Genomic DNA, 16,037 nt, shown 5'->3' on the forward strand with positions numbered 1-16,037 from the left:
GGAGAACCGAGAAAACGAACAAAAGGAACTTTTTAAAAATACAGAGAGGACGCGGGCCTTTTCTCGCAAGAATTTCCTCTAAGCAAAAGGATTCGGCTCGAAGTATACTTGAATATTGTTGTACCTGCTACTCCTCTTGGCCCGGGCTCTGGCGTAAAAGGCTTCATAAGACCTTGGTTTCAGTTCCAGGGCTTTTGTTGCAAACTCCTCAGCTATGCCAAAGTCCTGCAGAAAAATGCATTTAGTGACACGCGCTGTTTGTATTTCAAATTAAATGTGACGCTGTGACGTGCAGCAACAAATAAACCCCACTGTATGATCAGCTGCCTTTCTAAGTGCCTAGCCTGGAGAGTGCCGGCTCTGCAGAAATAATTTGAGGCCATTCCAGTAATAAAAAAAAGAACAATACTGTTTGTTTGCCGCTTCATTATATGGAGCTGAGGATCAAAACCTGTTTAATGAAACAGAACTCGCACTGCAATCATTTTTATTGACCAGGAGCAGAAGGAGAGTGGCTTGCCTTTCCTGCTGGTTTTTACTGCTCCCATCATCACTCTCAGGTGAATATTTAATGACACCAACACAGTGTGATTCTGTCCTTCAGAGTGAGGTCAAAACGACAGCCTTGAATGTGAGATTGTGAGCGTCGCTGTTGAATGTTTAATGACGGTATCATGTAGTCTCCCTGCTGGCCCCTACTGCCTGCGTTCAGCTGTAATATGTGGATTTTAGCCAGCGCGTTAGTGCGGCCACTGTAAATAAACCCCCTGCAGAGCCACGGAGAAGGAAAGAGAGTGGACTTAGCCTGCCAGAGAGAGTGACCTTATCACATCACATTATCTGCTCCATTATTCATCGGCCACACTGACCCTAAGGATGGCATTTTTACACAGTCTGTTAGGACGTCTGTCATCACCAGGGTGGGTTCCAGCCCTGGCTGCAGGCCACACACACATCTATCTCCACACTAACGGCACACAGTTATTCATTATGTCACCACCTGCTTCCAGGTCTTACAAGTACATTCTGTTTACCAGGGAGGCCTGAAATTAGATCTGAAAAGCAGCTATATTTTTGCATTGCGCTATACCAGCGGAGACATGTTCTTTTTATGTTGATACAGATAAATAATACATCTTGAGAAACCGTGTATCTTGCCTCGGCCGCCCTAACTGACATTCCCTAGGTGTCCAACAAACCTGCAGATGTTAAATAGTGCAGAAGTGGTTTGGTACAGCTGTGAGTCTTACGTTGGTTTTCCTGCGGCACCGTGAAAGGTTTAGATAGAGGGAGACTCGCAGGTCTTTCAAGCCTTTCAGCTCCTCTCCTTGCCCCTCACGTGGTAGTTTCCTTAGGGCATACTGATAACGCTGGCTTGCTTCTTTCATACGTCCCTTCTGTGAAAGAAGAGAAAAACTCAAAGGGGGTTACTGACAACTAATCGTTTTCCCACCACATGTAACATGTAACATTCGCTATACCGCACCTTGTAAAGTAAGTTCCCTTCCTCCATCAGCTTCTGCAGCAGGATGAGGAGAATGTCTGGTTTGGAGGAAGCCATAGCCCACGTAGCATGACCTGATGGAGGGGTACAAAAACTTTTTGTATTATCCTGCCTCACCTTATCTCTTGTTCTTTGGATGTTAAATATGTCACATATGTCGGGTACCTGATCGATCGTGCGGAGCCGTTCTATAGCCTTTTGTTTGATAACGGGGAGCAACCAGGGATGGAGAGAGAGAGAGGTGAGAAGGGAGTTAGACAAGTGGATGTAAAACTGCTCGTGTGTGGCAGTAATCAAATATCTATCAAGCCGTAAAGAGCCACTGATTAGTTTAAGGCGAATACGAGCGCACTTTGAGTGATGGGCTTAGCCTGAGACGCGTCGATTCAACTTTATGCTATGTTAGACGTCGTGCCGCAATTAGTGAAGAAAAATTGTTGTACAATAATTAGTTTTGAAGAGGAGCAATGATGGGAGCAAAGTTGTCATGGCAACGGGATCTGGGGCCTGGTCTTCATACATTGCTTTAAAAAAAAAAAAAAAAACTCAACTAGGTGACTAGGTTAGGACCATGTAGGAGGAGTTACCTCTTCCTCTGAACCACTGCTATCTTGTCGGGTGTTTGTGTCTTATCACAGCCTTGTTGGTTCTCAAATACTTCATTCATAACTGTTTGGAAGGAAATCTCACATTTTTTTTCATAATGTGTGGGACTGATAAATAATTCCCTTTTGAATGAAGTAGCTCTTCTCTAAAAAGCAATAAGTCAGGGCACGCAGCATTGCCTTGAGACAAATGTGGTTCAGACAACTGATTTAAGGGATCCTGATGATCGTGCAATATTCTCTCTACTCCAAATGCTCTTGTTATTACAGTAACACAACATTTGTTTGTGCTTATTAAATGTAGTTTCGTTTTTTTTGCCTGATTGCTTATGCCTCAAAGATGCAGAAAAATGTATTTTATTCTTTAGTTTCATGGCAGCAAGAAGGCCTGGTCGGTGTTGACCTTTAAGGTGTGAGGTTTGGGTGTTTCATCCATGCCTGTGTGGGTCACAGTCTAAAGACATGACTGCAAGGTTAATCCCACAGGAAAAAGAGACAACTTGCATTTGAAGCCGTTACTCAGATAACCCCACTTTCTGTTTTGGTTCAAAACCCCTTCACGGGTGTAAGACTGCTTGAGACGCAGACGTGAAACTGAATCAGTAGCCTGTAATCAATCAGTGTGGCAGACTTCAGTGACAGGAGAAGAGAAAGACGATGAATGGGTAAAGTTGGAACGCTACGGGTACCTATGCATCTTCACTGCCTTGCTCCTAACAAAGCAAACACATATAAAGTTGTGCTTTTCGTGTTTTCATTGCACACAATGCGAAAAATGTACAGTATAGACTATACTAGGTAAGTGAAACTCTGCGATTAAATAAAATAAAGGCAAGCAAAATGTGGTTAATTATAAACGCTTAAGTCTGCTCTTCTTGGAAAATATAGCCTGGTTTGGTTCATCATAAATCCCTGCAGGAAACCCCTGGTGGAGGTTGTTGCTGCTAAAGGAGGTTCTACCAAGTTTTAAATTCCAGAGATACTTATACTATATTGAAATATTTCTATGCTATACTGCTTTTACTCCACTACATTTTGAGTCCAATCATTATGTTTTTTACTCCATACTAAGCTTTACTTGCTTATTATTTTACAAAGTAATTGCATTGTTACAGTTTAAGCTAGTGAGCAACATATAAGTAATTAAACTACCAACAGCTGCAACAATAAAGAGATATATGCATCAACAAATCAATAATAATAATACAACAATATCAAGTCATGATTCTGAAAAGCATCAATTCAAATGTGCAAATTTAATTTAGATTCAGGTTCTTTAAATATATTTGAATATATAATCTCTAAAGTAGTAAACTACTTACTACTAGAATTTTAACTAATTAAATAATAAGTTAAAATATTTTTTTCCACACATTTCTATCACATGATCACCTTTGTGTAGTTTAAGCAATACTTGTGCAGCTTTACTTTTCACATAATAAATCTGCGTATGATACAGGGCTGCATATGAGCTTGACAATTATATTTTGCACACCATTTACTTTGCACCCTTATTAAACATTTCTTTGTGTCTCCTCCTGAAATCAAACCAGGGATCATTTGCTCTTTAAGTGAATTTGTAAACCACTGCACTCAGATAAACCTACAAGTTTCAAAACCTTTTTTTTTTTTTAAAGATGTGGCCTTTACTGCAGGCCTGCTAAAGTTTAAACAAAAAAAAGGTTCATACCCATTTTGGATCCCTTCTTAAGCAGCGACGCCACCAGCGCCGGGTTCTGGCAGCCAGTCGCTCTCTCCGAAACTCTGGAACTGTTGTCAGCTCTCTCCAGCACCGCTCCATTTTCCACCAGGCAATGCACCTGAACAGTCATTGAACAATATTAACATATTTATATTTAAATTAATTACTTCAGCGATGAAATGCTGATTTTTAAATAGTCTCATTGATTATGAGCAGTAAGCCTCACTAAATTAGCAGACGGGCGCTCTGCTGCTGACTTTGGAAAACTGTTGATTATCAAAGTCTTTGATTACTCTCCTGCTCATCAGCGGAACAAATCAAAGCCAAAATGCTTGGATTGAAGGCTGGCTGCATGAACTGTTGTGGAAATCTGAGGTCTTGTGCAGAGCGCCGCATGAAGATTGTTATGGTTATTATAGTAATTGCAACATTTATCTACAATTTATTGCAATTATGTGTTGCGTGTTGCTAATCATCTTTTAATTGCATGTTTTGCAGAATATTGTCAAGAACCATTAAACCCACTGTATCTGCATCCCCGTTAAGGGCAGCTAGGTCAAGCGGAGTCCGCCCCTGTCTGTCTGGATGGTTCAGGTCAGCTCCTGCCTCCATCAGAACCTGCACTGCACCTTTCTGGCCCTTCATGCAGGCCCAGCTAAGTGCAGTCAGCCCCTCCTGATCAGCAGAGGACAGAGAAGCACCTGGGACCACAAACAATAAAAGTATTGCTCTCCAGTTCATATATATACACTTCAAACAACCTTGGATCTCACTGTAAAAGGTGCTTACTCTCACCCTTTGACAGCAGGAGTTCAACCGTGCTTGCGTGGCCCTCAGAGGCGGCCAGTATCAGCGCAGAGCGTCCCTGCTTATCAGTGGCGTCGATGTCTGCACCTTGCTTCAGTAGCAGCTCGGCAACCTGGGAAAGTGAGAATAAATAATTTTAAAAATTGAAAAAACAGAAGACAGAACTGGTAAGGAGAAGAACCTCCTCACCTGTGTGTGTCCATGTTTGGTAGCACTAAGCAGAGGGACCATTCCTCTGCGGTTTGCTTCCTCGAGCCCTGCCCCCCGCTCCAGGAGGAAGGCGCACATCTCGAGCCTCCCTCTCCCTGCTGCTGCACTGAGCACTGACAGAGGGTCGGCATAGAGATGAGGAGGCGAAGAGAAGAATATGTAATTGACACATTTAGGAGAGAAGTAGAAGCCGAAGTGAGAAACAGAAAGGAGACAAAAAAAGAGGCCTGTTATTTCCATAATCTGTATGATTCTAACACTTTTCTGCTTTTAAATGTAGATATCTGAGAAACACACTTTCTGTTACACAACGCAATAAAAAAAAGCAAGCAGCATACAGTTATTTCTAATGATGACACACCAAACAATCTGCACCCCACCCTAATCAGCCAGTGTTATTCTGACAAACTGTGGGCACTGACCATTTTTTCCTCCCCAGTATGCGAGTCCCTCAGCTAATTGAGCTGCTGGGGACAGAGGCACGGTATTGATGCTGTACTGGTATATTCTCCAAGTACCCTTGATAAATGACATTCTGTTTAATGTGTCCACATGCTTCAGTGGACAAATCTATTATATAACACTGTGTTTAAGGAGGAGTTATTGCCATACGAGTCAAAGAAAAAAACAACAAACCCCCTCGCTGTGCAGCTGCCTGTGTTTAAGACGAATTTGTGGAGCTGCACAATGGAGCAGCGGGATCAGTGGAACTGCTGTTTTCAATACAAACTAAAGTGAACAGGTGAAAATATTCTTCTTAAAGGGGACCTATTAAGATTTGCTTTATTTTCTGCACTGTTACAATGGTGAATGCTCGTGTTAAACATGGCAAAGATTTTAAATTATGGGCTGAAAGCTCAGGATTCAGTTTTTGCCTATCTAGGCTATTTATGATTTCACTGGGGGAGCAGGGATATCCCTAATATGATCCTCTCAGGCACACAGCTTTATTTGGATCCATCCATTTTCTTGTGTGGGGCTTGAAGCCTATCTTGCAGTTTTGGCGGTCGGTCACAGTGCTAGCACAGAGAGACTGACAACAACACACTCACTCATCCATATCTATGGCTAATTCAGAACCACCGATTAGTTCATTAAGCATATTTTGGGCTGTGGGAGGAAGCTGGAGGAGACTAGATCTACCGGAGGTTTCTTACTGTTAAAAGGGAGTTTATCCTTCCCATGGTCGCTAAAGTACTCGCTCATGATTGTTGGGGTTTTGTCACACGCCAAGGCCAGTTCTAACCCACAGCCTTCCTGCTGCGAAGTGGCAGTGCTGACCACTGCACCCACGTGCCACATCAAAGATAAATAAAGTTTAGACTTTAACATTTTAGTGTCTAAAATGTTAAAGTTTGAAAGTAGAATAGGGGGTCCCCTTTAAAAAGAAGATTTAAAAAATGTGATATGCATCACTCACTCCCCAAACAAGTGGAAATCCTTGGTTCAGTAATTAGACTTTAACATGTACCTCGAATGACCACTTTGCCTTTGCTAATGGACTCTAATCTGATCATCCCAACACTAAACATAAAACAAAGCAAGAGCAGTGCCCACACAAAGGTGAATGTTCACAAGGGTACTTTGTGCTTCCTTTTTTTGCTGCTTCGGTCCTGCAGGGGACTGTGTAATAGAATTATAGCATAATGGTGCTGTAGGCACAGAAACAGGCCGTGTGTCTGACATGCTTTCAGGAAATGGACTTAACAGAATTCTGCAAGCTGCACTATCACATCCATGACAGAGGTAAACGTATTACAATTGAATAGCAGCTGCTTTTAGATTTTACGAATGCGACTGGACATAAGATAATCAGACGATAAATGTGATGCTCCATTTATGCCAAAAAACAAATATGATTTACAATCAAATCTGCTTTTTGATATCAACCAGAGCATCTTAAAAAAAAATAAATCGTACTACTAAAAGCAGCTAATGGATATTGTTACGATGAGCTCCTGCAGCCCCCCTGACATACAGGTAAGTTTATTGTGTGTCCCCTGCACAGAGCTAAAATGTGCATGAAATGCAACCCCGAAGCCCTTGAGCATGACTCTAGGACCACAGTGACTGACAGAAAGAGGTGAGAAAGCTAAATTTATCTGAGTGGTAGCAGAAATGCACCCGTTTCTCCCCAGAGTGAGTCGTGAGCGTCCATCTGCACCGCCAGCTGTTCATCTTTCAAGTCCAGCAAGCTTTTCACCACCTGCAGGAAAACACAATTTACAGTCTTCTATTGCTGGCTTGCTGCACACAAAACAGAGCAAAGCACCCACAGACCTTGAACAGAAAATAACAAACCACATCTAATGAATCCTCTGCATCAGCCAAGGACAAGCACCACGTTCCACATAGAGACGAATTTCAGCAATTTTAAAAATGTTTCTGTCAGCGGGACCTTGATCTGATACATACCTGTGTGTGCCCCACGCCGGCTGCCGCTGTAGCTGCCTGCTGTGCTGCCTGTGTTTTTCCAGTCACAGTCTCACCGCTGTGGTGCTGCTGTGGGTCAGTGGGAATCTCCTCTCCCCAATCCTGGCCCAGCAGGATGTTGATGATTTCTACATGGCCCTTCAGCCCGGCGTGGACCAGCGCGCACTGGCCGCTCTTATCAGCATGGCTCACCTGGCGCAGAGGGATACGCAGAAGGACTTAGAACACTGACCCTGGCTAGTGCCTGTAATACGCTGGCCTAGATCAGCCCAATATACTGTGTGTCATCCTTCTCCTAGAATAGATCCCGGAGCTGTGGTGAATGTAAAACTGGAGCGGTTCCGGACATCAGTGATGTAGAGATACTGAGAGGCAGAGTGTTCTGTCACAGATTAAAATCTGATCTATTCACGGTAATTATGCCCGTTACGCCCTCCCAGCCCATAGTTGTCTGTCTTCATCTTGGCACAGAAGTGACACTGACCTTGCTCCCTTTCTTGCAGAGCAGGCTGACGATGTCGGCGTGACCCGCGGCGGCAGCCAGACACAGGGGCGTCATGCCGCTGTCGGTGGTACCATCTGCAGGAGCGCCCATTTCAAGCAGCAGAGCGACCATCTCTACATGACCCAGGTGGGCATGCACAGCCAGGATGGGAGCATGTCCTATCACCTCCGTACACCAGGTCACGCTAGCGCCACCGAGCATTAACAGACGACTCACCTACAAAATGAAAAGAAGTTCCGAGTTATCAGTTTGTATGAAAATATATATATGAAGAGAACATTTAAATATAGAGCACTGCAGTGTGTCACCTTGATATTAGGTGTATATAGGTTTCGCAGGGAGGCCAGTGCAGCAGACAAACTGTCGGTGCTGCAGTTTACCCACATGGCCTGCAGAACGCTGGAGGACACACCTGTCTTCTTACTCAGACCCTGTAAGTGTGACAGAGGCGCAGGCAGAGAGATGCCGAGAGTTAAAAACATTTTTCTGATGGAGAATTCGAATCGCTCCTCGGGATAACGCAGCAGAGTGTAGCTCACACACATAAGACAGTTCAATATTCACTGTTGATGTTTATGTTTATGAGTAGTGCTAATATGCGTGGGTGACAGTAGGAACCTGGGTTCACTCTTACTCATGTGTTTCCATGCAGCTAAACACGGTAAAGTATGGGACCTTGTTTATGTGAAGCTTTTGGATTCCTCAGCTACGCTCATAAACCTACTTAACAAGTTATATACAGAGTATCACATTTCCTATTACCTTGAATATGTGAGCCTTGAGGATGTGGTGCCCCATTTCCATAGTCTGCTGCCTGTTGAGCTTTCCCTCCTGTCTGGAGAACATGAATGCCAGGAGAGCGTGGCCGCTCCTGTGCGATTTACAAATAAGAAACAGGATACATTACCAAAAGTTCTAATCAAATAAATCTACGGTGCCGTGAGAAAGCATTTGCCGCTTCCTGATTTGTTATTTTTTGCATATTTATCTGACTTACATGTTTCAGATCATCAAACAAATTTTATTATAGGCAAAAATAACCCAAGGAAATACAAAATGCAATTTTTTAATGATTTTAAATTCAGCACTGTTCCAGTTTTTCTCCATTTGTGGATAATGGCTCTCACTGTGGTTCACTGGAGTCCCAAAGTCTTAGAACGACTTTGTAAACCGTTTCCAGACTGATAAGACATCAGGGATTTTGTTTCTCAGCTGTTTTGTGAGATTGTGACATGAACGTGTTGCTGTTTGAGATCTTTTAGCCTGCTTCGCTTTGTCATACAGGTTCTATTTAAGTGATTTCTTGATTCAGCAGGTCTTCCAGTAATCAGGCCTGGGTGTGGCTAATAAAATGTAATTTCGTTTTCTACAAAATGTGGGTAATTACAGTTAATCCATGATTTAACAACAGGGAAAATTACTTTTTCACATATGGTCAGGTAGGTTTGGATCAAATCCTAATTTAAAAACTGCATTTTGTATTTACTCAGGTTGTCTAATAATAACATTTGTTTAATGAGCTGAATTTTTTAAATCTTAAACTGATTTGTTATACATGAATCTTAAGAGTCCTCTGCTGCGCGACCATTTTAGTCTCACCTGGGGTCACAGAGAAAGTCGCTGCTTTCTCCATCAGCTCGCCAAACCAACCACTCTCTGAAGGAGGGATGACACAGCATCCGTGTGCCGTCTCTGCGTCTCACCTACGAACACAAGTGATAGTTACATTTCTTAAATGATTCCCTTAGCGTCCAACCAGATCTTCTTAGATGTCACTGGATTTTATTCACACATTATTCAAACCAGACAAAAGTTTGACTCATTACGGACGCCGTCACGCCACCATATCAACAATCTTACCATGAACCCAGCCAGGCTGTCTAATCTCTGCTGGAAGTCCTTCCACTCCAGCTCCCCCTTGACACTGCCTGCGTTCAGTGCTCTGAACATTTGCTCATCAGCCAGTGGGTGCAGAGACGCCAGTGCCACATTTAGCACCGGAAGCACCCGCTCAAAGAGCTCTTTATCCGGAAAGCTCACACGACACATCAGCAGGTACACCTAACAGACAGCACATGCTGTTAATCATTTGCAGTGGATTTTCTTTACTTTACATTAAAATAATGAAACAATAAACAATTTAAAAATATACAACAACACTGTTTGGCAAAATGTAGCTGGCAGGTAGCGCTTTGATGTGCTTTTGATGTTTGTGTGGTGGGTTTATGGTAAATATTAATCACATTATCAGGACCAACGTAAACATCTTCTGTAAAGCTAGTCTGCATGACAGCTTCTATAATTTTGCAGTACTGGATTCGATGCCATCTTGCACCTATTAATAAGCCGGTCGGAGGATTGCACGCATCATCATGATGGTAAAAACACATGTAAGTGTGAGTCAAAGGTAAAATAAGCTAAAAGTACAGTGTATTTCAAGAGCTTATGATTATTATTATTATTGTTATTAGATTCATCGGGCACTCCAGTTGTTTCTGTGTATAACTGTTGCCGTCCACAACCTTGGCCTACACATCCTTACCTCACATTTATGCTTCCTTTTTGTGGCATCATCCAATCTTTGTGTAATTGCATTTCTAAGTCATCCATTGCCTGACTTTACACCAATGATTATGTAACAATAAAATGTCATTTTTACCAAGAGCTATTTTTGGCACTTTTTATGAAGTTTCAGCCTTCTGTCACGTTTATTGATTTGAGCAGTGTGCGGGTACCGTTTCCTCTTCCTCCTGAAACACATCCCTGAATGTTGTTGCCCGTGTACCTTAATTGTGTGTAGATTTTATGAAGAGTGATTATTACTTCAGCCTGGAGCGAGATGCCATTTCACGACAGACAGCTCAACAGGATGACTGATAACTGTTAAGTGCTAGACTGTGAACTCGCCCAAATGTGGAGGAGGAGAACATTTCCAACAATGCACTTCAGGTAAAATATGTCTTTTTAACTCTGGAAGATTAAAAAATTGCAAATTACCTCTTTATTGAACTGATAACTCAGTGACACGCACATTATTCCACATCTGTGGTTCACAACCTTTTCTGTCATGCATAATTTAACAAACTACACCAGCTGGAGTGACGGATGCTGGCTGATTTTACAGTGTCAGACTTTTTAGAGCCCTTTAAAGGGGAGAACATTTTCTAAAGATCCCAAATACATCCTGACGCGGATTTAGCAAAGCGGACTGACCACAGACTGTATATTGAAGATTGCTGTAGATGCAATGACAGCAAACATTGGTTAGTGAAGTGTAGCTGTGAAGGCTTGAGATGAGCTTTTCTCCATCACCACCTTTACAGTTGAAATCAGACTATACAATGCGTGTTATTAGCCAATGAGCTGAGTCATTAGTTCATTAGCTAATGACTTGCCATTTACAAGTCATTAGGGAAAGAGGTGGACTCTGGTTCACCTTCATTTCTGACCATAATTTACATGATGAACTTCACGATGACTTGATGCTAGAGACTGAGCCCTCTATTATCAAGAAAGTGCAGCGGCTACTTTAGAGTCTGTTGGGGCTGTAGGCAGACATTCACAGGAGACACCGTCAACCAGTGAACATCACTGTTATCTTATTTATGACACCAACAGTTAAAAATAATAATAATAATAATGATGAAATGTAAGAGGTCTTATTGTACCAATGGTAATTATGTGTCTTGGCTGTTCTATGCCCTCCAGATCCAAAGACCTACTCTACTAAAGTTAGACCTAAGCAGGATCAACAGGAGTCAGCAGATCCAGGTGTGCCCTAAGTGGTCAGGCCTCCACCAGTGTCAGGGAAAATTCTGCACTTTGCCGCTGCTGTAGTTTAAAGTTTGTCAGGTCCTTAGGGGCCCCCTCCCAACTGGCTTGGGACGCCCAAGCAGTTGCCTGCCTTGCCTGTTGTTCCATCAGTGCCCCTGGAAAAGTGTTTGCTATGGTCACTAATAGGCACAGGTGCCAAACTGGCCCTGGGGCTAAATTATTAAAGACTGAAAAATCACCGAGCTCTCGTGTTATTGTTGGTACTGCAGAAATTTTGTCTGTCATTGCTTCAGGTATGTTATGCTAGCAGTCTGACGCACACAGATAAATATCTAAATGACTGGGTATCTCATCTAAAATATGAACGCAGGTCACTGGGTTTCAAATAACTGACTGCTATGGGTGCGTGAATTAAGTCTGAGATGGTCAAAACATCATCTGATTTGTTGCTCTTAATTCCCAATTTCAGCTTCAGCGATTTGGAGGCTAGTAAAAAGTAAAGTAATATTACAGCACAGTAAATGTTGTCAGAAAAAATGCTGAACATCTGTTCAAGGTGGAGGTTTTTAATTCTTGCATACTGGATACGCTAATATAGACTTCATTTGTTTTGGATGGGTGGAATACATCAAATGTAATTTTTGGTTTTTTGAGCATCCTGGACAGATGATACATGAGAAAATGATCTCTGATCTGATATCCTTTTAATTTTGTTATTAATTCGAAGTACCGAAATAGTACCACTAAAATCTAAATGATACCCATCCCAAGTCCCAGAGCAAAGGAACCAAGGATTGTTTGTCGACAGATTTTTATACAAATGGAAGCCTTTTTGACAAAAGGGTCGGCCCCTACAGACCATTAAGAAGTATGCAGCTCTAAGACACTTTCACTCTACAGGACTTGCTGAGATATTTCTCCCTGCAGGCAGCTAGCTGGCTAGGTTTCCAGCAACAAGAAATGCTTTTTGCACCCTGAGAGAAGCGAGTGATTTCACAACAGACTGGCAAGACAGCCACCATCAAATTAGAGTTTCTATTAGTCTAAAGATAATGTGGAAGAGAGTATTCACCACAAACCCTACCCCTGTGTATACACAGATAAGCTGTAAAGCAGAACTTTTAGAACAGCTAATGTTTATTTCTTATTTGATTTACAGGGAGATTTATCCATTACTTTAGGCTAATGTGAACTACTTCGGTGCACGCTTTTATTTATGCTTGTCCAGTGCTTTGCTGTTCTGCACTCTCAGATTAGTAGAGCTTCCAGGTACCTTTCAGTAAGACGTTTCAAATGAGCATTTTTACAAATCAATGCTCTACATGTCTGACCTCTGACAGGGAGACAGGCACGACCAGGTAGTTTCCTCCCTTCAGTGCCAGATCGCCTTTGTGGAACAGATCCAGGGTCAGCTGAAGATAGAGGATGGAGCCGTGGCTCCGTGTTGACAGATGGCTGCTGAATTTGCTCAGGAGCAGAGGATCAGGGGCGGAACCTGTTGGCGTGGTGACATTAGCGGCAATCTGGGTGCTGCTGCTGACCCGGTGATGGATGTAGTCACTCAGGTCGGCTCCCAGATCGCTGCTGTCTGGCAGGATGTCCAGCGAAATACCAGAGAACGGAAGGAGGGTGGTGATATCCTGCAGGAGAAGAAACAGTTAAATTACTGCTGATACCACACAAAGGCACAATTCAACAGTTAAAGAGCTGCAGTCTGAGGTGTATTAGCAAAGGACACATTTAAAGCACCAAAATCAGGACCCATTCCTCAGATGCTGTTGCCTCTGACTCACGCAGAGCCATGGGATACAGTACAGTAAATACTGTGACAATGACTCAAGCTCCAACATTGCTCACAGGCATCTCTCAGATTCGCATTTCATCTCCTTGCTTGCCATCCTCAGCTGCTCAACACCGGCCAAAACCAGCTATGACTGATCAAAAAAAAAAAAAGAAAAAAAAATCCATGTTATTGCAGCTCAGTTCCTCATTAACCATCACTGACATTTTGGTTCAACGACAAGCAGCGGACATGTGATCGCGGACAGTGCTTCGCTTAACCCCTTCACAACACTTCACTGCGAAATATTCAGGTCGTCATACAAGAGCGACCTGTGAAATGGTTGAAGTGGTAAAAAAGAGAGGAGCGGTACTGCTCATCCTTAACTTTTGATATTTAATGCTCACTGACTTTTAGTGAATCATGAAGAAAATAACCCCGAATGTGTTTTGTGTATTCCCAAACACTAATCCAATTATGCAACCGACTGGCTGGCTGTCAAGCTCCAGACTCCCAGCAGACTCCCAGTAGTATTACCATCCATTCAAGGCATAATCCTCGCAACATTTGGAAGCTTGGCTTTGGCATTGGACAGATGCGTCCGCTGTTTGGTGGGATTACCAACCGGATTGAGAAAATACATCAGACGGGAGAGACCGACCGTGCCAAACGTCACACTGTCTATACTAAACGCAGTGAAAGCACAACATCAAACTACACAGTGTGTACAGGGAGCAAACACAAAAGAAGCAGGATTTGGTAATACCTCTATCATTTGCGTAGTGTGAGCCAAGGTGAAATCTAAAAAGTTAGTTCACCCAGAAAATAACTCACAGTGCCAGATATATAAATAGTTGCATAGGTCAGGAGATTTCTGCCTAGTTAAAGTTAAAGAGTTCTCGCCTGATCAGTAACAAGTAAAACACACAAAACATCGTGCTACAAACGAGACACATGGAACTGTATTTGAAGTGTTAGAAAATAAGTTTTCAATTATTCAAAAGCAACATCTGTTTTTCAGAAACAGCAGCTGTGATACTTCACAGTAAGATTTAGCAATTATACAGTATCTGGTAAATGTCTATAAATATACTTTCATCCATGTTATCAGAAGTCCTCACGGAGTGATCAAGAAGGATGAAGCCTTTTTTCAGCTAAAGCTCGATGAATAGTGAGGTACACCCATTTAAATATTAATTAAACTGGTTCCAGTGGTATCACCATAGATTGCATATTTTTAAAAAATGAATGTAGCCTCCAGGTTTGAAAAGTGAAGCCAAAGCAGATGTTCCTCACGCTGCATTATTTCTAATGGTCCACTTGTATAGTAAACTATGGGAAAATTATGGTACTTGCCACTTTATTTATGATCTCAGAGTCTTATTAGAAACAGGATTAATTGTGAAAATTGCAGTCTCTCTTGACCCTTTTATCCAAAGACACACACATATTATTCCACAAACTAGAGGCAATAAAAATAGAATAAGAAAATTGACATATATATATAATATATATGTATACATATAGATATAGATATATTGCCTATTCATCTCAGCCAACTGTGATACTCTTAAAAAACTATTTTTATATGCATGATATCATCCTAATCACTGAGCGGGTGGGGCCAAGGAGAGAAACACAGATGTCTGATAGCCAGGCCCTGCCAAACTTTCTTGGCTTGTGGTCATTTAATACTGCCAGAGTATTGTTTTGAAGTAAGTCGTGAGTCACTAAACATTTAAGACCTCTGAGAATATTCTTGTTTAAAAAAGAATTTCCCACTTTTTCCCCACTATTTGTCCTTCAAGCTTGTGTCCTCTACCACAGGCGTGGGAGCTTCAGGGTTCTGCGTAGTACCTTTGTTGTTCCTAGGACTGCGTTCTTTTGGATAGAGATCTTGGCTGTCGTTCCTGGGATCTCTAGAGCCTCTTGCACAGTTTAGGGGTCACTGTCCCGAGCGCTGGGACCACTGTTGCCTTCACCCTCCAAACTTCTCGAGCTCCTCTCTCAGCCCTCGGTTCTTCTCAAGCTACTCATCTTGCTTCTTCCTGATGTTGCTTTCACTCGGTATAGCTGCATCAATCACTACAACCGTCTTCCTTTGCTTGTCCATGGCTACTATATCCGGTTGGTTAACCATCACCAGTTTGTCCGTCTTTATCTGGAAGTCTCACAGGGTCTTAGCTGGGTCATTCTCGACCACTCTAGGACGCGCAACCCATTTTTACTTTCCAGGCCATACTCACCACAGATGTTCCTGTATACTACGCCGGCGACTTGGTTATGGCATTCCATGTATACCCTGCCTGCTAGCATCTTGTACCCTGTTGTTATGTGCTGGATTGTCTCAGGGGCATCTTTGCACACCTGGGGTTTTGCCTGGTGTGGTAGACCCCAGCCTGATGACCTGCTCTACCTCCTGAGCTACAGCTACCCCAACTGAGATAAGTTGGAAAATGTGTGACATGTGCTGTGTTTCAGACATAAATATTCTCACTCACCACAAGGCCTGTCCTGACTGTGACCACCAACTTAAGCCAGTGGGGGAATTTGGGGATTATTTTGGTGATGAAGGTGGCTATGGTGTCCCCGTAGTCTGGCTTATGAAATTCAGCCTCATTTAGACTGTCAACCAAAATGATGTAGTCTTCTTCAGGTAGCCTCCGTTCTGATTACACACATAAAAAAGAGAGTAAATAATGAAACAGTGTCTATAT

The 16,037-nt window shown here is 42.5% G+C and overlaps 1 protein-coding gene across 1 annotated transcript in view; it reads right to left on the reverse strand.

The window, feature by feature from the left end:
• Positions 1-16,037, reverse strand: part of LOC308398665 (protein TANC1-like) — a 48,068-nt gene that overhangs the window by 3,124 nt on the left and 28,907 nt on the right. The window contains exons 11-27 of the mRNA XM_080885416.1: positions 15,822-15,988; positions 12,872-13,180; positions 9,627-9,827; positions 9,366-9,469; positions 8,529-8,637; positions 8,075-8,197; positions 7,746-7,982; positions 7,244-7,453; positions 6,953-7,034; positions 4,808-4,941; positions 4,607-4,730; positions 4,337-4,512; positions 3,800-3,929; positions 1,670-1,699; positions 1,487-1,578; positions 1,251-1,397; positions 125-225 (exon numbers count right to left, since the gene is read on the reverse strand). Of these exons, the coding sequence (XP_080741542.1) occupies positions 125-225; positions 1,251-1,397; positions 1,487-1,578; positions 1,670-1,699; positions 3,800-3,929; positions 4,337-4,512; positions 4,607-4,730; positions 4,808-4,941; positions 6,953-7,034; positions 7,244-7,453; positions 7,746-7,982; positions 8,075-8,197; positions 8,529-8,637; positions 9,366-9,469; positions 9,627-9,827; positions 12,872-13,180; positions 15,822-15,988 (2,476 nt within the window). The remainder of the gene's footprint in view (positions 1-124; positions 226-1,250; positions 1,398-1,486; positions 1,579-1,669; positions 1,700-3,799; positions 3,930-4,336; positions 4,513-4,606; positions 4,731-4,807; positions 4,942-6,952; positions 7,035-7,243; positions 7,454-7,745; positions 7,983-8,074; positions 8,198-8,528; positions 8,638-9,365; positions 9,470-9,626; positions 9,828-12,871; positions 13,181-15,821; positions 15,989-16,037) is intronic.

This window comes from Rhamphochromis sp. 'chilingali', assembly GCF_963969265.1.
Source record: "Rhamphochromis sp. 'chilingali' genome assembly, chromosome: 6".
Lineage (NCBI taxonomy): Eukaryota > Metazoa > Chordata > Actinopteri > Cichliformes > Cichlidae > Rhamphochromis > Rhamphochromis sp. 'chilingali'.